This window comes from Macaca nemestrina, chromosome 5 (assembly GCF_043159975.1).
Source record: "Macaca nemestrina isolate mMacNem1 chromosome 5, mMacNem.hap1, whole genome shotgun sequence".
NCBI classification, from domain to species: Eukaryota; Metazoa; Chordata; class Mammalia; order Primates; family Cercopithecidae; genus Macaca; species Macaca nemestrina.
The window spans coordinates 11,869,662-11,897,122 of NC_092129.1; the positions used below are offsets into that span (position 1 = coordinate 11,869,662).

Below are 27,461 nucleotides of genomic sequence, written 5' to 3' on the forward strand. Positions count from 1 at the left end.
GGTGGGATGATCACTTGAGCCCAGGAGGCGGAGACTGCAGTGAGCTGAGACTGCACCACTGCACTCCAGCCTGGGCAACAGAGCAAGACCCTGTTCCAAGGGAGGAAAATCAAAGGCTACCAGAGGGAACACGTAGTAATTCTCAGATTATGAAAGTATAGTACAATCCTTTACTCATTTTATGAGTAATTTCACTCCACAACAGGAAACTTCTGTAGTATCTATTCACTTAAATATTCAGTTTAGTTAAGCACATGCCCTGCTTTCCCAATTGAATCACAAATTCCTCCTAGAGACTATGTTGCTCTTTTATAACGTCCACTGTGTGTGTATGTAAGAGTAAACTCGAGGTAGGAATGCACAGCAGGGAGAGATTGAGACTAGACAACAAAATTTCAGAGAAAAAAGTAGAATTTGAAAACTAGCTATAACCATTTTTTAAAAATAAAGTAGTTTTTAATTTTAATCAAAGGGATTTACACTAGGAAAAGAATAATATACTCATGATTTCCATTTTTGACGTTATTTGTATATATGTAGCTGGAAATATTCACATAATGAACGTTAAGAGTAGACCATGGGAATATTATTATAACTAAAGTTTTCCAAAATCTGAAAATATTCTAAAAATATACTGGATATAAGATACAATATCTAGCACATTGTACAGCTCCAATGCTATTATTGTTATAAAGGCAAAGAAATGAGAAATAAGCAAACAATGATAATCCTTCAAGTCTATTTTTTAAAAAAAAGTGCTTACAACTGCTTAAAAAAACAAAACAGAACCCAAAACAAAACAAAACAAAAAACCCAAAACCAAAACCCATACCTTCTTGGGAAGAGGTTCTTCGTTGGTCATCTTGAATCCTAAAAAAAAAGTTGAGGAAAACAAGTTCAATTGATTTTCTTCAGTGAAAGTAGGAACAAAAAATACTGACTCTTTCAAATCAATTAGTGAACTAAATTACTGTCGAGTAATTACAATTTAAATAATTTAAAAATAGTTTTAGATTTACAAAAAGTGGCAAAGATATTACAGAGTTCCTATATACTCTACACCCAGATCTTCCTCTGTTAACATCTTCCATTATTATAGTTATTGGGTAGTTTTTACAAATTCCCTCATAAAAAAGCTGATCAGCCATTCAAATCATTTGATGTCGCCATAAAGGGTCAAGTGAAATATAATTTCTCATCACACTATTACAATCCCCCTATGAAAGTCTCGTCACAGACGTGATACTGACCTCAAGTAGTATCCTAGCCATGTTGCTAAAGGGCTATTAAAGGGTAATACCAGCTTAAGTCTTCCTTTTATAGCATTAGGTTGTTAAAGCAAGGCAGTACCTACCACAGTCATAATTTACTACTGCCCAATAGTTTTTTTTTAGATATATTATATATTTTTATTTTTTTGAGACACAGTCTCACTGTGTCGCCCAGGATGAAGTGCAGTGGTGCTATCTCGGCTCACTGCAACCTCCGCCTCCTGGGTTCAAGCAATTCTCTTGCCTCGGCCCCGCAAGTAGCTGGGACTACAGGTGCGAGCCACCATACCTGGCTAGTTTTTGTATTTTTAGTAGAGATGGGGTTTCACCCTGTTGGTTAGGCTGGTCTCGAACTTCTGACCTTGCGATCTGCCGGCCTTGGCCTCCCAAAGTGCTAGGATTACAGGCATAAGCCACCACGCCCGGCCTATATTTTGAAATATATGTATATGCTGGGTGTGATGGCTCACGCCTGTAATCCCAGCATTTTGGGAGGCTGGTGGGTGGATCACTTGAGGTCAGAGGTTCAAGACAAGCCTGGCCAACATGGTGAAACCCGGTCTCTACTAAAAACAAAAAAATTAGCTGGGAGTAGTGGCACACGCCTATAATCCCAGCTACTAGGGAGACTGAGGCAGGAGAATTGCCCGAACCCGGGAGGTGGAGGTTGCAGTGAGCCGAGATGGCACGCCACTGCATTCCAGCCTGGGCAACAGAGACTCCATCTCAAACAAACAAACAACAAAAATTCACATACACAGGTATGTCACACCTTAATAAAAATATTCCTACAGTATTTAATTTTATGCCAAATATTTTGCATCTCAAAATTAGCTTCTTTATTATACAAAATTCACTTAACCCCATTTCAAAGATAGGTTAATGAATTCAAGTAGAGAACACTTTATTATGCTATTTTTTAGAATGAATGCTAATAGCAGCTATTATTCATTAAACTCTACAAATCCACACAATATAAAAAAGACAAAGAAAAGATGTGTAATAAACGTACCTTAAGCATCACATTAAAATACAAGGTCGGAAAAAAGAAGCATACAACATGAAGCGCTAACCTGACAAACATAAAATCTTTATATAAAAATTCTATGAGGATTAAAAAATTGAATCAGGTTCTGAGTACCAGTGATCTTTTGAAAAAGCATCTAAATTGCAACCAGCATATTAATAATTTATACAAATTAAGAAATTAGTTCTTACACTAGTTATTCTCATTCTTTCTTTCTTAAGAGATAGGGACCCACCAGAGTGCCCAGGATAGTCTTGAACTCTTAAGTCATCTTCTCACCTCAGGCTCCCAAGTAGCTAAGACTATTCATGCAAGGATCATGCCCAGCCCTAGTTATTATTTCTAATAGCACAGTCACGAATGTTCCTTTACTTTACAGTATTTATGGTTTATTTTACTTACCCATACTTACTACAAATTCTAAACTACTAGAACTTTGACCAAAAGCTTGGTATGTTAAACTGAATTTTTTTTTTTTTTCCTGAGATGGAGTCTCACTCTGTTGCCAGGCTGGAGTGCTGTGGCGCCATCTCGAAAGCTACTTGAGGCTGGTGTGGTGGCTAACACCTGTAATCCCAACATTTTGGGAGGCTGGGACAGGAGAGCTGCTTGAGCCTAGGAGTTTGAAACGAGCCTGGGCAATGTGGTAAGACCCTGTCTCTCATTAAAACAAACAAAACACACACACACCAAAACTACTTGATTTCTCCCACTTGATTTTGAGATTCCTCAAAAGGAGATAACCATCCAACAGCATTTTTTATACTATGTACAATCTCAACTCTACTTTATAAATGAAACATTCTAAACATACTGTTATTAAATCCTGGTTTTCAGATTAAGTAAATTGTGTTGAAGAAAGCAGAATTCAGAGGAAAAAATCATAAATTGATCTAGGTTACTGGCTTGCTTCTTTCTCTCTTTTAATCTTTTTTTTTTTGGAGATGGAGTTTCACTCTTGTTGCCCAGGCTGGAGTGCAATGGCGCAATCTTGGCTCACCGCAACCTCCACCTCCTGGGTTCAAGTGATTCTCCTGCCTCAGCCTCCCAAGTAGCTGGGATCACAGGCATGCGCCACCACGCGCGGCTAATTTTTTGTATTTTTAGTAGAGACAGGGTTTCTCCATGTTGGTCCTGAAATCCCGACCTCAGGTGATCTGCCCACCTCGGCCTCCCAAAGTGCTGGGACTACAGGCGTGAGCCACTGTGCCAGGCTTTTTTTTTAAAAGACAGTCTTGCTCTGTCACCCAGACCAGAGTTCAGTGGTGCGATCATGGCTCACTGCAATCTTGACCTCCCAGGCTCAAGTGATCCTCCCAGCCTCAGTCTCCTGAGTACCTGGGACTACAGGCATGTGCCACCACACTCAGCTAATTTTTGTACTTTTTGGTAGAGACGGGATTTCACCATGCTGCCCAGGCTGGTATCGAACTCCTGGGCTCAAGCAATCCAACTGCCTCTGCCTTCCAAAGTGCTGGCATTACAGGTGTGAGCCACTGCACCCTGCCTTCCCTCTTTAATCTTTCTCAAGGGATATAGTAAACTGATAAAAACCTCAGTATATTATTTGTTTCTGAGCTAAATGTATACAGTCTGTTTCACTGAGCAAGTCACTCTGTCCTATGAAGACGTAAACCGTACTATGAATAAAATGTATATTTTTTCTTTAAATTGGTTCCTGCCTACTTTATGACCCTTGTTGCCCAGTTTTTAATCTCTGCTGCTATTATAGAAAGCTGCTTTGTAACTACTTTAACCTGGTGGCAGTCATTTTAATCATTTGAGAAACCATCACCATATTTAACTCCACATGTCTAACTACTTCTATTTTAGCATGACACGCGCATCCACTCCATTAGACTGAGAAGTCTTAGAACTCAGATATCAAAAATGGCATTTCCTTCTAATTTTTCTAGAGCGAAATATTAATTTTACACACCCACCCACCCCGGAGTCTTTGTTGCCCAGGCTGGAGTGCAATGGTGCGATCTCGGCTCACTGCAACCTCCGCAGTCTGGGTTCAAGCGATTTTCCTGCCTCAGCCTCCTGAGTAGCTGAGATTACAGGGGCCCACCACCACTTTCAGCTAATTTTTGTATTTTTAGTTTCACCATGTTGACCAGTCTGGTCTCGAACTCCTGACCTCAGGTGATCGCCTGCCTTGGCCTCCCAAAGTGTTGGGATTACAGGCGTGAGCCACCATGCCCGGCCAATATTTTTAATTTAAAAAATCTTAAAAGACAATTTTAGCTATTTTAGCTGTACATATTTAACCAGTATATCAGTATCTGTATCTATGTATATGCAAACACAAAATTTTGAGAACCAACCAGGAACTTCATATAACAGGTACTGTGGTAAGAGAGTGACAGTTTGAAAACAGCTGTATTTATCACTAAGGCTAGGTGGTATACCTTTTATCTAGTTACTTGGTATCCTACCTACTCAGTATGTACAATTTTAGTTGTAATACTAAAGTATCATTGATGTTATTCAATATAAATTCCAGTTTATGAAAGTTATTATAGTTGGCCCTTGAACAACCCAGGCTTTAGCTGTATGGGTCCACTTATATGTGGATCTTTTTCAATCAAACTCAGATAAAAAATACAGTACGCGGATCAAAAATACAGCATTCATGGCATGCGAAACCTGAGTATGCAAAGGGCAGACTTTTCATACACCAGGGTTCAAATTCCTTTGCCAGGATTTTGGCAAGGATTGTCTGCGTATGTTTCTACAACCTGATACTTCCCGGATCCCACTACCTTCCGGCTCTCAGCATCATGAAGTTACTTGCTTACTCTCTTCTTAAAGTTTACTTGCTTCTTCATAAAGTTTACTTGCTTACCCTCTTCTTAAAGACAGGTATCCATATTCTTATTCCATTAAAATAAAATTAACTGTAAGCTTAGTTAGCAACGAGATGATAATCTGTTTTTAAAGGGCATTAAAAGGACTGAGAAACACATGAAGACAGTTCTGATAACCTTGGTATTCTAAAACAGGGTGTCAACTTTGCAAATACAAAAGTAGCAAAATCTCTGCACCTCAGTTTCCCCACCTCAAAGAGAATTACTGCAACCAGGGTCCAAATACTGTGCTATTTCTGAAGACAGACATTAATCTTTAGCATGGTAACTGGAACAAAATGGGCATTTAATAATTAGTTTCCTTCTCCCCATCAAAAACACAGACTCAGTGTTTCTTGAAACACCTGAAAAGATAATTCACAGGTTGCAGATAATAGTCATACTGTCATCCTGACTGTTTCTAACACTTACTGCAGAATTCTTGGCATCTCCAATATTTAGAATTCTAAACAGAAGTTACTTAAATTTTCTTTTTCTCTCCCTTTCTTTGAGACAGTGTCTCACTCTGTCGCCCAGGCTGGAGTGCAGTGTGACTCGATTATGGGTCACTACAGCCTCTATCTCTTGGGCTCAACTGATTCTCTTGCCTCAGCCTCCTGTGTAGCTGGGATCACAGGTGTGCACCACCACGCCCAGTTAATTTTTTTTTCTTGTTAGTAGAGATGAGGTCTTGCTATGTTGCCCAGGCTGGTCTTGAACTCCTGGGCTCAAGTGATCCTCCTGTTTGGACCTCCAAAAGTGCTGGAATTACAGTTGTGAGCCACTATGCCCAGCCTACAGTTATTGAAATTTCTTTTCTTTTTTTTTTTGTTTTGAGACGGAGTCTCTCTCTGTTGCCCAGGATGGAGTGCAGGGGTATGACCTTGGCTCACTGCAACCTCCGCCTCCTGGGTTCAAGCGACTCTACTGCCTCAGCCTCCTGTGGAGCTGGGACTACAGGCGCGCGCCACCATGCCCAGCTAATTTTTTTTTTTTTTAAGTAGAGACATTATTTCACTATGTTGGCCAGGCTGGTCTCGAACTTGACATTGGCTTACATTCTTTTTAAAAAGTTTGATGTTGAGTAGATTTTAATTAAATGGAGATTTTTACTGAAATTTTCTCTAAAAATAAAATTCTGTATTTGTAATGTAAGTCAGGAGTAAATACAGGTTTTGGATAAATGTGTATGCTTCCTAAGTCAATTCTCAGAGTCCCTTTTAAGATCACTCCAGCTGTTTGGGGTATCCAACTTGGGAAATTCAGAGCCTCGGCATTTAGAAAGAAAATCCTTTCTCAACTTTAATCTGATGAAAAGTAAATCGTTCCTTGAAAGTCCATGATATGTCACAAAGTTAAATGCACCATCTGGCAAAATCAAATTAGAACAGGTTCAAAATTTACAACTATCTAACAACATTCAACTATTTGGTCAAAACAGAACCTAATTGGCAATTTTGACTTTCACACCACAAGAATGTACTGAGAAGTTTGGTATTCCCCAGGGCAATTTTTTTTTTTTTTTTAAGCGCAAATGACAAAAACAATTACCATTTAAAGTCAATTCTAGATTCATAAAGACAATGAATATTCCAGGTTTTCAGAACAATCTACTGTCACATCAGAAAAACAGAATGACCATAACATCATTTGGAGTCAATTAAAATTGAATCCTGAAGGAAAATAATAAAATATGCTCAGTTCTTATGAGTCACACATTGAATAACAGCACTTTTCAAAGTCAAAGTTAGTTCCCATTTTCCAGGATGAAAATGACTGTGAGTCATTAGGTGATTAGCTATTAGGTGATTAAAACAACTATTAATAAATTGGGGTAAGGGTCTCAAATTTGGTGCCACCCAAAAAGGTGGTAACATGATTGACTAGTTTTATAACACGAAAAGGTTTCAGTTATTTATGTAGATAATTCAGAGATAATATATCTCAGAATATCAGGACAACCATCTACTCTTGATGTCTTAACATAGAAAAACAGCTTAGTATGGAGTTCAGTCTTGACTGGTTAGGTGCCTAAGATCCCAGATCCCAGTACCTTCCTGGCTCTCAGCATCATAAAGTCAGGTAACTCAGTTCCCTCTGAACAGAGGCAGGCGCCAGCCAACACAACTTCAGTAAGAAGACACAGTACCTTGGTGAAACAAATCATAGCTGAATGTAAGAAATCAATCTTCAGACACTGTAGGAGCAAGGTACTGATGAGGAACTGAAAGGCCATCTTTTCCTTACCCTCTATCTGCCATATGTGATTCCAAGCAAGTCTTTTAACTCTTGCAGTTTCAAGTCAGCAAAAAGATAATTTTGCCTGCCTCACAAAGTGCTGCAAATATTAATGCTTTCAGCACAATAAAAATGCTACAAATAGATTTTTCAAACAAAATATGAACATAATATGAACATAAAAGGCAACTTCAACGTGCACTTAGAAAAGATTAAATTCTACTAACTGTATCTTCAAAGGCAGAAAATATTTATAGCACTATATTCTAGTTAGATGGAATACCGTTACACACAATGAAGTATACTATTGTGGAGATACTGAGAAGTTTTTCTGTGTTAAGCTTAGTAACTACAAGAAACAAAATATTTAGAGGCAAAGTTGGAGACAACTAAAAAAATTAAAAACACTATCTTAGTCTTGTTTTGCTGAAGGACCTACTAACATACAATTTTGACGAGCAAGAAACAAATATATAATGATCTAAACTGCTAAACAATATATTCAAAGGGATTCAATACTACATACAAGACCACAGGGGACCTTGAACGCTTTACTGTACTGTACAAATTGTGACAATGCTCATCTCCACATCATAGGGCTTTTACATATTTTCTGTTTCATCTCTACCAGCTTATTTCTGACAAACAATACACAAAAATATTTTCAGCAAACATGACTCAACGTTGAATTGGAAAAGCTACACATAAAAGAGCCATGTAAAAATAAGCTGTGCCTGGGACACCCTATTATTATTACTTTTATCCTTTAGGAGTTAGACATTCTGGTAGCTTGTACAAATTCTGCCACTGAAAAAGTACGAAAAATAGTGAACTTTTAAACTATGTGTCTGCTTAAGATACCTTAAGATCTAAAAGCACTGTAAGAAACACACCTATCCAAACCTGTAAAATGTAACCTCAACCTTATCACAAGCCAACCTGCGGACTTGCCTAATCAGATGCTACTTGAATGAATTAAAATGTATCCACCTTGACAAGATTTTTCGCTCATAATTTTAAATTACGGTTTTAAATGACCACAACATGTTTATCGTAGAAAACTTAATGGTCAAAATTTTAAAATCCAAAAAACGAGACCGTGTGACGGATCTATGACGTCCACTTATCTTCCGAAGCAATGGAATTAACTAAAACTAGATAAAATAGGCACAAATACAACTTCTAACTGTAACATACTAATCGAAGTATTTCCCTACCAAACTAAACAGTTTTTTTTTTTTTTTTTTTTTAACATAATCAGCTATGCTAGTCCTTGATAATGTTAAGCTAGTCCTTTGGGATCAACCAACCAAGTGACTTCCTTATCAAAACAAGAACTTGGCCTTTTCCACTACGTGTACACTGACTTATGAAAAAAGGTTAAAAAAATAATGTAGTAACTGTCTCACAGGGATCCAACGTAAGACTTGGATTTCACAAAAATCTGCAAATAATTCAGTTTCTTTCCTCAGAATGCATGCACTCATTTAAAAATGGAAGTCTACAAGAGAACGCAGCTGCAGTAACATCCTACTGCGTGACATGAAATGTAGGGAACGAACGTTTCTTTTTTTCCTTGCTGAACTCGGGAGAGGCCCAAGGGAGGTGGAGGGAGCAACACCGAGGTGAGGAAAAAACGAGCGCCGCCGCTCAGCCCGCGGAGGGCATCCTCCGACCTCCGTGAGTGGCCGGTCTCTCCGGCCGCCGGAGCACCCCTCTCACCCCGGGCCCTGGGGACGGAGGACGGAGATAAAATGGCCTCGACGCGGCGGAAGTGTTCCCCGCTGGCGGGAAGGTAGAGCGGATAACGAGACTGGTGCCGCGCCGGGCCCGAGTGGCCTTTCGGGCCCTGCCAGCCTCTTACCGGCCGGGGGCGGCTGCGCCCCAACCCTCAGCCCCGGAGGTCCCCCGCGGCCGCTCCCGCCAGCCGGCCCGCACCTACCTCTTCAGGCAGAAGCCGCGCCGGCGCCGCCAGTCGCATAGGCCGAGGCCGCGCTGCTTGCCCTGCCGCCCGGGCCCCCCGGGCCCCCGCGCAGCCGGACAGCTCTGGCGCCTGCCCCGCCGCACTCCTAGTCCCGCCGCAACCCCAGCGCTCCCCTTTATTTGTGGGTCTCGCTGCCACAAAATGGCGCTGAGGGAGGAAACCAGGACCCGCCGCCCGGCCCCGCCCCGCCACCGGGCTCCGCTCCGCCCTGCCCCGCCCCACAGCCGGCCCAAACTCGCCGCAGGCCAGCGCCACTGCCTCCCGCCTCCCGCCAGCCTCCCCGCTCCGCCATGTTCGCGTTCTGGCCCACTCACAGAAGAGTCGCCTTTCAGGCGTGGCCGCAGTCACTCGCCCGCCGCCGGGCCCTGCCAGGAGAGGAAAGGTGAAGGGAGGGAGGCCGCCAGCCTAGCCCGATCGGGGCCTCGAGGCGCAATGGAGCAGCTGCTCCCCGGTAATACGCCCCGTCCTTTCCCAGGAGCCTGGCGCGAGCTCCGCGGGCGCCGGAGCTCAGCTAGCGCGGTAAGGGAAGCGGCCGAAGGGAGGGGCGGGCCAGCGAGGTCGGAGGTCAGCCCCAGGGCATCACGGGAAGGGAAGGTGGACGTACTCGCCGGGGCCACCTGCGGCTGCGGGGGCGGCCTCGTGCGGAGGGATCTGGGCGAAGGCGGCGCGTGATTGGCCGCTTTGTGTTCGCGACGCTCATCCGTGATGCTTCCGCGTGCCGGAGAACCAGGTGCCACCTCAGGAGGGAAGCGGTGGGCGGCGAGCCGCGGGCCTTTTCTCTTAGCAGAAGCTCACCTGTAAGTTTTGGGAACTTAGAATCCGATGTCCTCCCTCTCTTCAGTCGTGAGGCGCAGCCTTCTGGCCGCTGGGTTCGTTCCTCCTTGACATCTCTGGAGACGCATCAAGGAGCTATTGTTCTCCGGAGTCGGAGGTTGCGCTGTGTCCGCGGGGCTGAGGGCTCCTTGCTAACTCGAACGTGGGGAAGGCGGCCCTGTGAGGTTTAGTGAACCCAACCAAAGAGGTCCTGCAAGTGGAGTAGACTCCCTGAAGCAAGACTGCCATCTGGACCGCCGAGTAAGGGCGGTGTTACCTGAAGAAGCAGTCTCTAAACACTTACTAGAGGAGTACGTAATTCTTTTGATTGGTCTGTCCTTAGCCGGCTTTCTCGAACCTGTTCATCCCCAAAGGAGTGTCTTGTAGTAGGGTGATCTATTAGGATAAGATTAAAGTACATTCCAGATGGCCATAGTGTGTTCCCAGTGAATCAGATCAGTCTGGAGAAAATCTTTGCAACTTGTATCACAAACGCTCTCAAAAATTGAAAACAAAAAGTCCAAAAGCCAAAGGGGAAAATGGGGAAGCACATGAACAGATGATTCTCAGAAAAAATAGTCATTTTTTATGTTCTATGTAATTCTATGTTCCTCATGAACATAGAAAGTCGCTCCACCTCACTTACAATGGAAATACACATTGAAATTGCCTTTCCTGGTGGGGGAAAAATGGTTCAAGTTCTGTCGAGTTCAAAATTACTTGTGTTTTTTCTTATACCTTGAAGTTATACTTCTAACCGTAACCTTATTCTGAAGGTACAGCTCCACACGTGGAAACAATAGGTACACAAGGTTATTGCAGTGCTGTCATAGCAAAAGTTAGGGATAACCCAAATATCCGTTAATAGAGAACTGATTGGGAATGGTGCATCCATACAGTAGAATACAGTGCAGCCATTAAAAAGATTCATAAAATAATCGTGTTGCTTTGAAATGAGTCTCAGGTTATATCAAGTATTCACTTAAATACTTAAGTATATTAAGTATTCACTTTATTCAAAAGCAAAAATAAGCATATATGCTTTTATTTACTTAAATATATAAAAAATATATTTAATATGAATATTTATATATATATACTTATTTTGGGGGAGGAATTGGAAGGATATCCTTGAAACTTAAAATAGTTACCTATAAAGAGTGGTGGGAAAGAGTGGAGGGGAGACAAGACTTCTCTACTTTGAATTTTTCGTTTTACATAGCCAAAAAGTAAATAAAAAAGAAAACAAAATAAATCCTAAGGTTGAAAGCAAATAGAAACAAATGAACTTAACTAATACAACTAGCGATACACAGAAAAAATAATTATTCTTTGGGGCTTTTTTTTTTTTTTTTTTTTTTGAGACAGTCTCACTGTGTTGCCCAGGCTGGAGTGCAGTGGTGTAATCTCAGCTCACTGCAACCTCTGCCTCCTGGGTTCAAGCGATTCTCCCACCTCAGCCTCCTGAGTAGCTGGGATTATAGGCATGTGCCATCATGCCCTGCTGATTTTTGTATTTTTAGTAGAGATGGGGTTTCACCATGTTGGCCAGACTGGTCTCAAACTCCCGACCTCAGGTGATCTGCCTGCCTTGGTCTCCCAAAGTGTTGGGATTACAGGCGCGAGCCACCACCACTGGCGCCTCCGAGCTTTTGAACACAGTACTCTAGTAGTGTATCTGTGTTGAGATAGTGTAGTCTTTCCTTATATGCAGGAGATTACATCTAGGACCTTCTGGGAGCCTATACAGAAATCTGCATACTAAAGTCCCAGACCTGAGCATAGGGAAAGTTGGTTCTTTGTATAGGCGTGTTTTGCATCCTGCTGTACTTCTGCTTTGTTTTCTTCCTTCCTTCTCTTTCATTTCTTTTCTTTTTTCTTTCTCTCCCTCTCTTCTTCCCGCCCTCCTTCCCTCCCTCCCTCTCTCCCTCCCTCCTTCCCTTTCTTCCTTTCCTTCCCTTGCTTTTCTTTTTTTTTCTTTTTTGAGAACAGGGTCTGACTGTCATCCAGGCTGGAGTGCAGTGGTACGATCACGGCTCACTACAGCTTTGACTTCCTGGGCTCAAGCAGTCCTCCCATCTCAGCCTCCCGAGTAGCTGGGACCACAGGCATGTGCCACCACATCTAGGTAATTTTTTTCTGTTTTTTTGTAGAGCGCTATGTTGCCTAGGCTGGTCTTGAACTCCTGGGCTCAAGTGATCCTCCCACCTAGCCTCCTAAAATGCCAGGATTGTAGGTGTGAGTCACCGTCCCTGGCCCCACTGTGTTTGGGTAAAAAGAAATCCACATATAAGTGGACCCTGGCAGTTCAAACTAGTGTTATTCAAGGGTCAACTGTGTATCCTAAGGATGAAAAAAGTGCAAAGGAGCTTTCAGCTTCACTGATTTATGATTAATGGTAACATTGTTACTGTGGTTTTGAAACTGTACTGCATATGGTAGGATAACATAAGTATTTTAATGTTACTGTGTACAAAGACTTGCAGTGTATGAGAAAATGAGATACAAATGCAAGATCAAAGAAGTTCAGAAAAGGGCCGGGTGTCTGATGCCTGTAATCCCAGCACTTTGGTAGGCCAAGGTGGGAAGATGGTAAGAGTCCAGGAGTTTAAGACCAGCCTGGGCAACGTAGCGAGATCTGTCTCCTTTTTAAAAAAATTTTAAACAATTTTTAAGAATTTCATTGATCCTCGGGGGGAAGAAAATTAATATAAAGAATTTTAGGCCGGACGCGGTGGCTCAAGCCTGTAATCCCAGCACTTTGGGAGGCCAAGATGGGCGGATCATGAGGTCAGGAGATCGAGACCATCCTGGCTAACACGGTGAAACCCCGTCTCTACTAAAAAAATACAAAAAACTAGCCGGGCGAGGTGGGGGGCGCCTGTAGTCCCAGCTACTCGGGAGGCTGAGGCAGGAGAATGGCGTAAACCCGGGAGGCGGAGCTTGCAGTGAGCTGAGATCCGGCCACTGTGCTCCAGCCTGGGCGACAGAGCGAGACTCCGTCTCAAAAAAAAAAAAAAAAAAGAATTTTAAGAAGTTCAGAAAAAAAAAGTCTGTAATATTGAGTTTAAACTGGAGGGCTGGGTGCAGTGGCACATACCTTGAATCCCAGTGCTTTGGGAAGCCAAAGTGGCCTAGGAGTTCAAGACCAGCCTGGGCAACACAGTGAGATCTTGTCTCTACAAAATACAAAATAATAAAATAGCCAGGGGTGGTAGCCTGTGCCTATAGGCCTAGCTACTTGGGAGGCTAAGGCGAGGGGCCCAATTGAACCCAGGAGTTTAAAGTTACAGTGAGCTGTGATATCACCATTGCACTCCAGCTTGGGCAATAGACCCTATCAAAAAGAAAAAAAAAAAAAGAAAAGAAAAAGGAAAAAAAAGTTAAACTGCAAAAAAAAAAATAATGTCCTAGTTCTGTGGACTGAAAGGGCCTAGAAGCACTAGGGTGACCAGTTGTTCCAGTTTGCCACAGACAGAGGGGTTTTCTCTGGATGCTGGACTTTCGGTTAAAACTGGAAGAGTCCCAGGTGAACCAGGATGTACAGGCATGGTCACCCTACAGTAACAGTGAGCACATCTAACACCCAGATCTTGGTTTCTAAATTCCATTTCCCACTAAAAAGATCCAGAGCTCCTTTGGAGAATTGGCTGATTCCAGCTCTGGGATGGGAAAAGTACAAGATGAGCCAAGTATTTCATTGTGCCTGAATGCAAAGGAAGTGCTTAGACCAATGAGGCTATGCCAGCTGTATTTAGGAGAACAAACAAAACTAATCCATAGCGAAAGACAGCAGATCAGTGGTTGACTAGGAGGGGAAGAGAGAAGGAATTGACTGGAAAGGAAAATGGGAGAACTTTTGGGGGTGATGGAAATGTTCTGTGTCATGGTTAACGGGGATGTATACATCTGTCAAAATTCATCAAATTGTGTCACTATATAGGATGCATTTTATTGCAAACCAAATGAGAAAAGCAAAGTCTGTTGAGAACTTGCCATAGCAAGGGAGTCAGCCACCATCCCTTATGTTTTGGCAGAGGTTCAAAGGCATGCAGAGGAGTGGGAAAGCTTTACAGTGGACAAAAGGAAAGGTTTCACAGGTATGCCTGATTGGAAGTTGTTGGCATGGGGAAGCTGGAAGCTAACTACAAGTTGGCATCCTATGGGCTTGGTTAAAGGAGGATATTTGGTTTTCTGTGAATGGTCATAAGCTAGAAATGGGGACAAAAATTAGGGAAGCTGTCAATTTTTAATCAAGTCCTGGCCATTTTGAGCTGATTGTCATAGAAGTTATTATTTAGCTTCCTGAATTGCTACCAGAGATAGCAATCCAGAGATACCAGAGATAGAGTCTGATTTCCTACAAGTCTGGTTGATAGCAGGTTTGGCTTTCAGGCTGGGAGGACAGCACTTATGGTAGATAGGTGGTTGGTTTACTGGGCTAGTTGTTGCAGGTAATGGGTCAGAATTCTGCTTTTATGTATATTCTGGCCATTTTCCATTTGTATTTTCAGTCTCTCAAAAATAAATTTTAGAGACATGGGAGCCAGCTTGAAGGATCTCCCACAGGCCAAATTTAGGGCAGTTTTAGCGTCAAAAAGAAAATAAATACAATTGATTGCAAATACTAAATAAATAAAAATCTGCTATCTAGTACAGAGAAGAGAAAATAAGAAGAGGGAAACTATTTTTCCCTCATTAGTAGTGTCCATTACATCAATTCGATACTCTGAAAATTAGTTATTAAAGGGAGATAGCATTTACCCTGTTTGTTTTTTGTTTCATTTGTTTTTGTTTTTAAGACAGAGTCTTGCTCTGTCATCCAGACTGGAGTGCAGTGGCACGAACATGGCTCACTGTAGCCTTGACCTCCTGGTCTCAAGTGATCCTCCTTCCTCCTCAGAAGCTGGGACTACAGGTGCTCACCATCATACCTGGCTAAGTGTTTTTGCTTTTTTTTGATTTTTTTTAGAGATAGGGTCTTGCTATGTTGCCCAGGCTGGTATTGAACTCCTGGGCTCAAGTGTTGCTCCCACCTCAACCTCCCAAAGCATTGGGAGTACAGACATGAGCCACTGCTCCCAACCTACCCTGTTTTTTTTTTTTTTTTTTTTTTTTTTTTTTTAATAAAGAATGTGGTTTATCCCCAGTTGATGAGGAAAAACTCTACTATAGGATGCCAGCTAATAAGTATAGAATAAAATATAGAATTAGAAAATAACCATGATGCAAACCTTAATGAAATAATTGACTCAGACAAGGACTATCAATGGACTTTAAAACCTTTAGATGAAAGACTGCTGGGAAATGCCATCAAAGTATCATTCTACAGGCTACTTACCTAATTGTAAAAGAAATTACAGGCTGGGTGTGCTGGCTTACGCCTGTAATCCCAGCACTTTGGGAGGCCGAGGCAGGCAGATCACGAGGTCAGGAGTTCCAGACCAACCTGGCCAACGTAGTGAAACCCCCATCTCTACTAAAAATACAAAAAAAAAAAAAAGGCCACAGTGGCTCAACTTTGTAATCCCAGCACTTTGGGAGGCCAAGGCAGGCGGCTTACCTGAGGTTGGGAGTTTGAGACCAGCCTGACCAACATGGAGAAACCCCATCTCTACTAAAAATACAAAATTAGCCGGGCGTGGTGGCGCATGCCTATACTCCCAGCTACTACTCGGGAGGCTGAGGCAGGAGAATCGCTTGAACTCGGGAGGCAGAGGTTGTGGTGAGCCAAGATCGCGCCATTGCACTCCAGCCTGGGCAACGAGAGCAAAACTCCACCTCAAAAATAAATAAATAAATAAATAAATAAATAAATAAATAAAAAGGCTAGGCGCAGTGGCTCATGCCTGTAATCCCAGCACTTTGGGAGGCGGAGGTGGGCAGATCACGAGGTCAGGAGATTGAGACCATCCTGGCTAACACGGTGAAACCCCGTCTCTACTAAAAATACAAAAAATCTGCTGGGCGTGATGGCGGGCGCCTGTGGTCCCAGCTGCTTGGAAGGCTGAGGCGGGAGAATGGCATGAACCCGGGAAGCAGAGCTTGCAGCGAGCCGAGCTTGTGCCACTGCACTCCAGCCTAGGTGACAGAGTGAGACTCCGTCTCAAAAAAAATAAATATAAATAATTAAAAAGTAAATTAAAATAAAAATACAAAAAAAAATTAGTTGGGCGCAGGGGCATGCGCCTGTAGTTCCAGCTCCTCGGGAGGCTGAAGTAGGAGAATCACTTGAACCCAGGAGCGGAGGTTGCACTGAGCCAAGATCGCGCCATTGCACTACAGCCTGGGCGACAGGGCAAGACTCTCAAAAAAAAAAAGATAAAATACACCTGTATAGTGGAGCCATCTGGTGGTCACCATTTGAACCAACCCATCAAATTTAGTATCAGTAATAGTGGGACAACTTCCAGTTTACAGAAAATACAAGAGAAAGGGTTGTCATGCAAATCTAATAGTACTAGCAAAGATAATTATTCAAAAAAAAGTCATAAGACTATAAGCAATAAATATTGAGCAGCTGAGTTAGGCATACTATAGTCTCAGTTTCAATATCTAACCAGCTTCAAGTCACCATTTCGAATGAAATATCAGTACATGATGAAAGTTACTTACAACCATCCATTTCTTGGGTTTGTGCTACTGTTCAATGAGTGCCTAGTGAGGGCAGTACCACTAACTCCTGCACAACATTGAAATCAACTAGAGCTTTGCTTTACCTTAGTGCAATTTTTGGGAAAATGAGAAACCGCTTTCCCATACACACACAAAGTTATTTACATATTAGTGTATTAAAAAGTACATACAGGCTGGGCACGGTGGCTCACGTCTGTAATCCCAACACTCTAGGAGGCTGAGGTAGGTGGATCATTTGAGGTCAAGAGTTCATGACCAGCCTGGCCAACATGGTGAAACTCGGTCTCTACTAAATATATATATACATATATTTACATTTTTTAAAAATAAAAAATGTGGTTTATCCCCAGTTGATGAAGAAAAACTCTAGTATAGGATGCCAGCTAATAAGTATAGAATAAAATATAGAATTAGAAAATAACCATGATGTAAACCTTAATGAAATAATTGACTCAGACAAGGACTGTCAATGGACTTTAAAACCTTTAGATGAAAGATTGCTGGGAAATGCCATCAAAGTATCATTCTACAGGCTACATATATATATGTATACACACACACACACACACACACACAAAATTAGCCGGACGTGGTGGTGGGCGCCTGTAATCCCAGCTACTCCGGAGACTGAGACAGGAGATTCACTTGAACCCGGGAGGTAGAGGTTGCAGTGAGCCGAGATTGTGCCACTGCACTCCAGCCTGGGAGAGGGAGCGAGACTCTGTCCCCCCGCCACCACCCCAAAAAAGAAAAGAAAAAACAAGGCTGGGCATCGTGTCTCACGCCTGTAATCCCAGTACTTTGGGAGGCCAAGGTGGGTGGATCACTTGAGGTCAGGAGTTCGAGACCAGCCTGGCTAACATGGTGAAACCCTGTCTCTATTAAAAATACAAAAATTAGCCGGGTGTGGTGGCGCACGCCTGTAATCCCAACTACTTGGGATGCCGAGGCAGGAGACTCTCTAGAACCCAGGAAATGGAGGTTTCAGTGAGCTGAGATCGCGTGACTGTACTCCAACCTGGGGGACAGAACAAGACTCTGTCTCAAAAAACAAAACAAAACATAATACTGAGTTAGATTGAGATTAAGTGAATTGGCCACTTCTTTGCCTTAAGCCTAATACTTAGCCTATAACTTTTTTTTTTTTTTTTGAGAAAGGATCTTGCTCTGTTGCCCAGGCCGAAGTGAGGGAGCATGATCTTGGCTCACTGCAGACTCCGCCTCCTTTGCTCAGGTGATCCTCCTGTCTCAGCCTCTCCAGTAGCTTGGACCACAGGCGCAAGCCACCTCTCCAGATCTGGGCTCACTACAACCTCTGCCTCCTTGGTTCAAACGATTTTCCCACCTCAGCCTCCTGAGTAGCTGGGATTACAGGCATGTGCCACCATGCTCGGCTAGAGACATGGGTAGAGACAGTAGAGACAGAGTTTCACCATGTTGGCCAGGCCGGTCTTGAGCTCCTGACCTCGTGATCCACCTGCCTCGGCCTCCCAAAGTGCTGGGATTGCAGGCATGGGCCACCGCGCCAGCTGACTTCTCTTATCTCTTATGTGGTGAAAACAGGAAAAGAGAGCTGTATGAGATCCCTTTTATAAAGGCACTGATCTCATTCCTGAAGGCCCTACCTTCATGACCTAATCACCTTCCAAGGGCCTCACCACCTACCTCCACATTAGGGATTAAGATTTCAACATGAATTTTGGGTGGATGCAAACATTCCATCTATTGCAGAAGTACAGAGGAAAAAAAAAATTTGCAGTAAGTCTAGCTTTTGGTATTGGCACCCAGAAATCCAGGGATCCTGGAGAGATCAGAGTTGTTGGTTAAAAACATTAATGTTAATCCACAGTGCTCTCAAGAACTCACATCTGGTATGACTATGACCATGTCATGCTGTTTCACCAGTTAGTACCTCTGTTGGGTCCATTCTTTCTGTCTGGAATGCTCTTTCTACTCTTCTATGCCAGGTTATCTCCTATTCACCATTAGCAATTAGCCTAAGAAACATTATTTATTTACCTTAGTTTGTGTCAAGCATAGAGATTTGTGGTTTTACAGATAGGGAAGGCAAACCAAACTTCCTAGTCTTCTTTTTCTAATCTAGCGGATTTTACACTGACTTATGCGATTTTACTGTGAGCAGCAATGCAGCATATCAACCCAATGTATCTAATCTTTCAGATTTAGTGAACATTTAGATCTTTTAAATTATAATTAAAGCTAATAATGTTTAGTCTTCATTTTCTCTGCAGACGACAAAGACTTCTGACATTCTAAGTTTTTTTTTAAAAAAAATAAGTAGGTTTTTATAATTTTTACTAGGCTATTATTAAAATACTATTTCAGAAATTCATATGTTGATGAGATATCTGCGTTCTCGTGTATGTTGCAGTACCATTCACAATAGTCAAGATAAAGACTCAGTCTAAGTGTCCATCAACAGATGAATGGATAAGGAAAATGTGGTATATATGGCCAGGCATGGTGGCTCATTTCTGTAATCCCAGCACTTTAGGAGGCTGAAGTGGGAGAATTGCTCAAGGAGGGTTTGAGACCAGCCTGGGCAACAAAGTAAGACCCCATCTCTAAAAAAAAAATAAAAATTAGCCAGGCATGGTGGTGTGTGCCTATAGTCCCAGCTACTTGGGATGCTGAGGTGAGAAGATTTCATGAGCCCAGGAGTTCAAGGCTGTAGTGAGCTATGAATGCACCTCTGCATTCCAGCCTGGGTGACAGAGGGGAGAGACCCTATCCCAGAAAGAAAGAGAAAAGGAGAGAAAAAGAAAAAGAAAATGTGGTGTGTATATATATACATGTACATATCCATGTATATATGTAAGAATACTATTTAGCCACAGGAAGACATTATATTAAGTGAAATAAGCCAAACACAGAAATACTGCATGTTCTCACTGATAATTGAAAGCTAAAAAAGTTGATCTCATAGAAGTAGAAAGTAGAATAGTGGTTACTAGAGGCTGGAAAGGGTGGGGGTAGGGAGGGGACAGCCAGAGGTTATTAACAGATACAAGAGTACAGCTAGATGGGAGGAATAAGTACTAGTGTTTTACAGCACTATAGGGTAACTATAATAACCAGCAATTTATTGTATATTTTCAAATAGAAGAGCAGATTTTGAATATTTTCAAACAAAGAAATAATAGGTATTTGAAGTGATAGATGTGCCAATTACCCTGATTTCATCACTACACATTGTATACATGTATGGAAACATCACAGTATACTCCAGAATATGTACAGTTATTATGTGTCCATTAAAAATAATATTATGACTATAAATTATTTTATAAATTTATACTCTGTCTCTAATTCTAAAATAATAATAGTAAAAAAATAAATATAGAATTAGGTTTTAAACATTCTGAACTCCTTGGTGGGAATGAGGAGCATCCGTTAGTCAACAGAGGTAACAGAGGTATGGGTAACTCAGAGTCAATTATTCTTGGAAACAGGCTTGTCCAGCTACTGGAAAAAAATCCCTTTACTGGGAAAAATAAAGGCACACTTTGCATGGAATTTCCCTGTCCTGATCCCTGTAATTCTTTCCTGGTTGCCCATTCGGTACAAATAACAGCAGCTTTCTGAAAAGGATTTAGCTTGCCAGAATGACTAGGCATTGCTGTACTCCTTCCAACATCCCAGTACACACTACTGGGAGCCATGTTCCTCCTCTTGCACAATCTAGGAACTTCTAAATTGTGTTTGAGTCATAGTGTCTTCAGGCCAGGAGATGAATTACGGCCGTTGTAAGCCAGTGTTTCTCAACAAGTGTGCTGTTGTTTTTGGACAAGACAATTTGTGTGTGTGTGAAAAGTATTTTGTGGACATTTAGCATCCCTAGACCAACCCACTAGATACCAATAGCACCTCTCTGTTTATGTGACAACTGAAAGTGTCCCTTTCTATATTTTCAATACTGCCCCCTCCCATCATACCCTTGATGAGAACCCGTGGTCTAAGGTAAGCATGGCTATCATGGTCTTTACCAAATAGTGGTGGTGCTCAGTCTTCTTGCAGGCAGAGTTGGACAGTTGAGCAGTTCTGACTGGGATCAGAGGAAATCTCTCGGGGTTTCTGAGAAAAATTTTCCTTCCTGAGAAGAGAGAGGCACACAAGATGAAATGTTTTCCCCCTCCCTCCCTTCCTTGTCTCTTACTAGGCTGTGAGAGGCTGTGATGCTTGCACCTATAGAAACCATCTTATGATGATGAGGCAACAAGTTGGAAAATGAAAGCAGGCTGCTGGGAATTCAGCGTCAAGAATGGAAAGTCCCTGGATCCTCGATGACCCTGTTAATCTTCCAATCTCACCAAGGGACTGCCAGTTCTTGGGCTTTTTATTAGGTAAAACAGATATGTCCTTATATTTAAAACCCTGTTCATCAGGATTCCTGTTACCCGTAGCCAAACACATTCTAACTTAGTTAGGAAGGGCATTTATATGATAAACAGGTGAAATAAAATGGAGAGGTGCCAGCAAAACTAGGTTTTTCTGTGACACTTTGCTTTATTGTTGTTGTTTTTACATTATGATGTACATAGCCCTTGTTTTATAATTTAATAAAGCAAAAATTTAGAAGTCATTATTCATTTCCAGAAAACCAAACTTTTATAAGACAAAAAGCTAGCTACAATAAAAATATAAGAGTCTTGAAGCATTTTATTTTCAGAACTTTTTTTTTTTTTTTCTTGAGACAGGGTCTAACTCTGTTACCCAGACTGCAGTCTGGTGGTATGATCTCGGTTCACTGCAGCCTTCACCTCCTGGGCTCAAGCAACACTCCCACCTCAGCCCCCCAAGTAGCTGGGACTACAGGTGTGACCTACCACACCCAGCTCAATTTGCATTTTTTGTGGAAACAGGCGTCTCACTATGTTGCCCAGGCTGGTCTCAAACTCCTGGGCTCACCTCCCAAAGTGTTAAGATTACAGGCATGAGCCACCATGCCTGGCCTATTTTCAGAACTTTTCAAAATGCTATTCTGTTTGCCTCTGATGCTTGCTAATTATGTTTAACCTTATGGATGCAACAGTAAGATCTTGTTTGGTCGAACACTCAGTCAAATCTCTTCAGTTTTTAAAAGGACAGTGTTTTGTTCCCCACAAATTAAAGACCCACTAGAACAGGAGACAGTCCATTCAAAAACTACGTGCCTGTTGACAAACTGCAAATCCGTATTTCTGCCAGAGGAATTCTGCCTTAAGCAATGGTTCTACTGTGGACCACATTGACTGCCTGTTAGGCTTGTTTTTGTTGCTCTTCCCTGTCTTTGTTAACCTCTAAATAGTTTTCTCCCAGTGCTACTGGCCAATCCAGGTCTTCAGCTTTTCTTGTTGACTAACAGTCGCCCCCTAGTTGGTCCTCTGCCACCCATCTTTGCTTCCCATCAAAACTGTCTCCTACACAACAAGCCTTTTCTAAGCACAGTTCTGGGAGATTTCCACTCCTGGGAAAATGAAGTAGACATACTTTGTCATGTTCCTCTCACCAAGTACGGCTGAAAATCCTGAGTATTATATGTAAAACAAGCAGAAGAAGACTAAAAGGCAAACTGGCTATGGATTTCAGGATCCAAGGACTGACACAGGAGTGACTCCCTGTGTTTGTTTTTGCTTCATATATCCCAGAAGCCAGCAATCTGTAAACGTCAACAAGCATAGACCAAAAACAGCCCCCAGCAAAAGCCTCTTATGTATAACTAAAGGTCCAGGAAAGGAGGCAGTCTACCAAGACAGAAAACCTCTAGACAGTAACTGCTCTACTCCAGCCAGACAACAGAGAAGAATCTGTAGCCTACTCCCATCCACTCAAGCAAAGGCTCCTGATGAAAATGCCAGTGGGCTGTGATGTGATTAATTAGGCAGGACACCAAGGTAGGCTTATCATAATCTGGGCACACAGAATTGCAGTCATTTGGCACACCTTTTCAGCAAAGTGAAAAATAGGAATTGCTTTATAGTACTGTGGGAAAGAGCACCGCCTGGTGATGAAACAAGAACAAAACATCTAGAGGCTGTGCTGCTGAGCCTGGGAGTGAAGTAGGGAATGTACAGTCAGGAGAAGGGACTGATGGAATGTGCTGGTCTGTTCCCGATGGAAGCTAGGCTCATCTTCCCTAAGAGGGAAGAATCAGTGTGTAATGTGTCAACCAGTGCGGGACTCAGGGAAGTCCAAGGTCATTGGGTTTCTGGAGGGGAAAAAGAATAGAGGAAAAGGTATAGGCAGAGAAAGAGATGGGGAATAATGTTTCTTTGGTCCTCACAACCCAACATCTAGGGAAGTGAGGGCCTGCATTAGTCTCGTGTGACAGATGGGACAGCAGAGGCACAGAGAAGTTAGATGGCAGCACAGATAAGAGGTAAAGCTGGTGTGCTCATGTGATCACTTGCTTATGTGAGCATAAATAGTTCTGGTTGTCATCTCACTATAGCCCATTTGAAGGCAGAAGGAGGAAAATTGCCCACTACACCAAAATTGCACTCAGCCAAACTTGCCACCAAGAGCTGAACAGTCGCCACGATGCTGAGCATGGAAGGCAGGGAGGGGTTCGTGGTAAAGGTCAGGGGCCTACCCTGGTCCTGCTCAGCCAATGAAGTGATGCACTTCCCTGATTGCAAAATACAAAATGGCACATCAGATATTTGTTTCATCTACATCAGAGAAGGCAGACCAAGTGGTGAGGCATTTGTTAAACTTGAATCTGCAGATGAAGCGAAATTGGCTTTGAAGACAGAGAAACTATGGGACACAGATACGCTGAAGTATTCAAGTCTAACAGTGTTGAAATGGATTGGGTATTGAAGCACACAGGTCTGAATAGCCCTGATACTGCCAGTGATGGCTTCGTCTGGCTTAGGGGACTTCCGTTTGGCTGTAGCAAGGAAGAGATTGTTCATTTCTTTTCAGGGTTGGAAATTGTGCCAAATGGATTAACACTGCGAGTGGACTTTCAGGGGAAGCCTTTTTGCAGTTTGCTTTGCAGGAGGTAGCTGAGAAGGCCTTGAAGAAACACAGGCAAAGAACAGGGCACAGGTACATTGAAATCGTCTAGAATAGCCAAGCTGAAGTTCAGACCTACTATGATCCCCCTCACAAGCTCATGGCTGTGCAGTGGCCGTGTCCCAATGATAGGCCAGGGGCTGGCCGAGGATATAATAGCATTGGCAGAGGAGCTGGGTTTGAAAGGATGAGGCAGGGTCCCTATGGTGGAGGGTATAGAGGCTATGATGACTATCGTGGCTGTAATGATAGATGTGGCTGTAGGTCTGATAGATTTGGAAAAGACTGCATTTACTGTTTTTCAGGAATGTCTGATCATGGATGTGGAGATGGTGGGTCCAGTTTCCAGAGCACCACAGGGCACTGTGTACACACTAGGGGGTTACCTTACAGAGCCACTGAGAATGATATAATTTCTGTTCACCTCTTAACCCCGTGAGAGTACATATTGAAATTGGACTCAATGACAGAGTTTACTGGTAGGGCAGATGTTGAGTTTGCTGCTCATGAGAATGCTGTCGCAGCTATGGCAAAAGACAAAGCTAATAGGCAGCTCAGATATGTGGAGATCTTTTTAAATGCTGCAGGAAGGAGTAGGGGGGGTTATGGTCACAGCTATGTAGAACCTTTTTTTTTTTTTTTTTTTTTTTTTTTGAGATGGAGTCTTGCTCTGTCACCCAGGCTGGAGTGCAGTGGCGCGATCTTGGCTCACTGCAAGCTCCGCCTCCTGGATTCATGCCATTCTCCTGCCTCAGCCTCCCGAGTAGCTGGGACTACAGGTGCCTGCCACCACGCCTGGCTACTTTTTTGTATTTTTAGTAGAGACAGGGTTTCACCATGTTAGCCAGGATGGTCTTGATCTCCTGACCTCGTGATCCGCCCACCTCGGCCTCCCAAAGTGCTGGGATTACAGGTGTGAGCCACCCCACCCAGCCTGTAGAACTTTTTTTGAATTCTACAGCGGGGGCAAGTGGTTGTGCTTATGGTAGCTAAATGATGGGAGGGAAGGGCTTATCCAACCAGTCTAGTTATACAGCTAAGTGGTGGTTATGCGGGTGGTTATGGTGGTCAGAGCAGTGTGAGTGGTGGTTATGAAGGTGGTTATGATGGTCAGAGCAGTGTGAGTGGTGGTTATGAAGGTGGTTATGGTGGTCAGAGTAGTGTGAGTGGTGGTTATGAAGGTGGTTATGGTGGTCAGAGCAGTGTGAGTGGTGGTTATGAAGGTGGTTATGGTGGTCAGAGCAGCTGAGTGGTGGTTATGGTGATCAGAGCAGTATGAGTGGTGGTGATTGTGGTCAGAGCAGTGCGATTCGTGGTGATGGAGGTGGTCATGGTGGTCAGAGCAGCTGAGTGGTGGTGATGGAGGTGGTTATGGTGATCAGAGCAATGTGAGTGGTGGTTATAGAGGCGGTTATGGTGGTCAGAGCAGTGTGAGTGGTGGTTATGAAGGTGGTTATGGTGGTCAGAGCAGTGTGAGTGGTGGTTATGGTGGTCAGAGCAATATGAGTGGATATGATCACGTTCTGGAGGAAAACCCCAGTGACTGTCAGTCAAACCTTGCTCAGATAGAGAAGGAGCACTAAAGAGCTACTCCAGATATAAAAGATGTGCATTTATGGGAGTTGAATAGAATGGGAGAGACATCTAGTATATCCAGTGTGATGGATAAATGGGAAATATAATTTATTCTTAGTCAGCTTCTCTTTGTCTTCTTTCTTTCTCTTTTTTTTTTGAGATGGAGCCTCTCTGTGTCGCCAGGCTGGAATGCAGTGGCACGATCTTGGCTCACTGCAGCCTCTGCCTCCCAGGTTTAAGCGATTCTCCTGCCTCAGCTTCCCGAGTAGCTGGGAATACAGGCACTCGCCACCACGCCCAGCCAATTTTTGTATTTTTAGTAGAGACGGGGTTTCACCATGTTGGCCAGGATGATCTCGATCTCTTGACCTTGTGATCCACCCGCCTCGGCCTTCCAAAGTGGTGGGATTACAGGCGTGAGCCACTGCGCCCAGCCTCTCCTTTTAAAGAAAACAAGCAAAATTTACCAGTTTTGCATTACAGGCTTGTGACACTACATGCTTACTGTAAAAGTGGAAGATTATTTTAAAACTTTGAGCTCAGTAGTTTTGAACACTGAACACTGAAACATTCATCTATGACATAACAATAAGTTCAGTATTGACCATAACTATTGAAATAATTTTCAGCTTTCCTCAAGTTAGTTATGTTGTAGGAGTGTACCTAAGCAGTAGGCATATTTAGGTTGATGCAGTTTCACTTATATTAAATGTTGCTCTTATACCACAAATACATTGAAAATTTTGGAGACACGTTGAGAAACATGCTTTTCTGTAAAACTCAAATATAGAGGCTGTGTATACGATTCAAAATGAAAACATTCGGCATGTTTGTAAATTTTAGCTTTTTGGTTTAATATCCTCTAAGGCATGTGAGTGTACACTTGAGTGTATAATTTTACTTTTTTTTTTAAGATATGGGACAATTTTAAGATGTAATACTAATACTTTAGGAGTTTTGTCATGTCATTTGTATGGAATTCTGAGGCTTTCGTTTAAATCTTTCCTTGTGATTTCCATTTAGAAGTAATGTACTAAGTGAAACTTGTTAAATCTTCCTTTAAAAAAAAAAAAAAGGTAAAGCCTCAACTTGGATGAAGTAAGCTGCTTTCAAGTCCACTCCTTGAAACACACACAACAGAATTTCCATATGTACATACAAAAACAGAAGCCCTTTGCACTTGTTGCCCAGGCTGGAGTGCAGTGGTGCAATCTCGGCCCACTGCAACCTCCACCTCCCAGGTTCAAGCTATTCTTCTGCTTCAGCCTCCCAAGTAGCTGGGATTACAGGCATGCACCACCACGCCTGGCTATATTGTATTTTTTGTAGAGACAGGGTTTCTCCATGTTGGTCAGGCTGGTCCTGAACTCCCAACTTCAGGTGATCCACCCGCCTTGGCCTCCCAAAGTGCTGGGATTACAGGTGTGAGCCACTACGCCCGGCTAGAAGCCCTTTTTTTCAAAGATGAGGTCTCACTGTTCGCCAGACTGGAGTGCAGTGGTGCAGTCAGAGCTCACTGCAGCCTTGAACCCCAGGGCTTGAGCAATCCTACCTTAGCTTCCTGAGTAGCTGGGACTATAGGCAAATACCACAACACCTGGATTTTTTTTTTTTTTTTTTTTTGAGATAGGATCTCACTCTGTTGCCCAGGCTGGAGTGCAGTGGTACCATCACAACACACTGCAGCCTCTATCTCCTGGGCTCAAGTGATCCTCCCACCTCAACCTCAGTAACTGGGACTACAGGCGCACACCACGAGACCTGGCTATTTTCTTTTTTGGAGGGATGGGGTCTCCCTGTATTGCTGCTGGCTGATTTAAAAAAAAAAAATTTTTTTATAAACAATAAACAAAATACACACACACACACACACATATATATATATATATATATTTTTTTTTTTAACAGGTGTGGCGGGGTGGCTTACACCTGTAATCCCAGCACTTTGGGAGGCTGAGGAGGTGGGCAGATCATCTGAGGTTGGGAGGTTGAGACCAGCCTGGCCAACATGGTGAAACCCCATCTACTTAAAACACAGAAATTAG

General features: G+C 42.8%; 1 protein-coding gene, 1 non-coding gene and 1 pseudogene across 5 annotated transcripts in view; 2 read left to right on the forward strand and 1 right to left on the reverse strand.

Moving 5' to 3' along the window:
• WTA (WT1 associated protein) overlaps positions 1-9,904 on the reverse strand; it is a 29,651-nt gene extending 19,747 nt beyond the window's left edge. For 2 of the 4 annotated variants that reach the window (XM_011758850.3, XM_011758852.3), the window contains exons 1-2: positions 9,687-9,904; positions 833-870 (exon numbers count right to left, since the gene is read on the reverse strand). In XM_011758850.3, the coding sequence (XP_011757152.1) occupies positions 833-862 (30 nt within the window). In that variant the 5' untranslated portion in view covers positions 863-870; positions 9,687-9,904. Of the gene's footprint in view, positions 1-832; positions 871-9,330; positions 9,530-9,686 lie in introns of those variants that run through there. The other 2 variants (XM_011758851.2, XM_011758853.2) reach the window with 1 other exon arrangement.
• The window catches only part of LOC105492024 (heterogeneous nuclear ribonucleoprotein H2-like), a 35,000-nt pseudogene extending 7,746 nt beyond the window's left edge, over positions 1-27,254 (forward strand).
• LOC112428525 (U4atac minor spliceosomal RNA) lies at positions 16,802-16,925 on the forward strand. Its single transcript, XR_003020509.1, has one exon. It is a non-coding gene; the product is annotated as a U4atac minor spliceosomal RNA (small nuclear RNA).
• Positions 27,255-27,461: the final 207 nt, after the last annotated feature.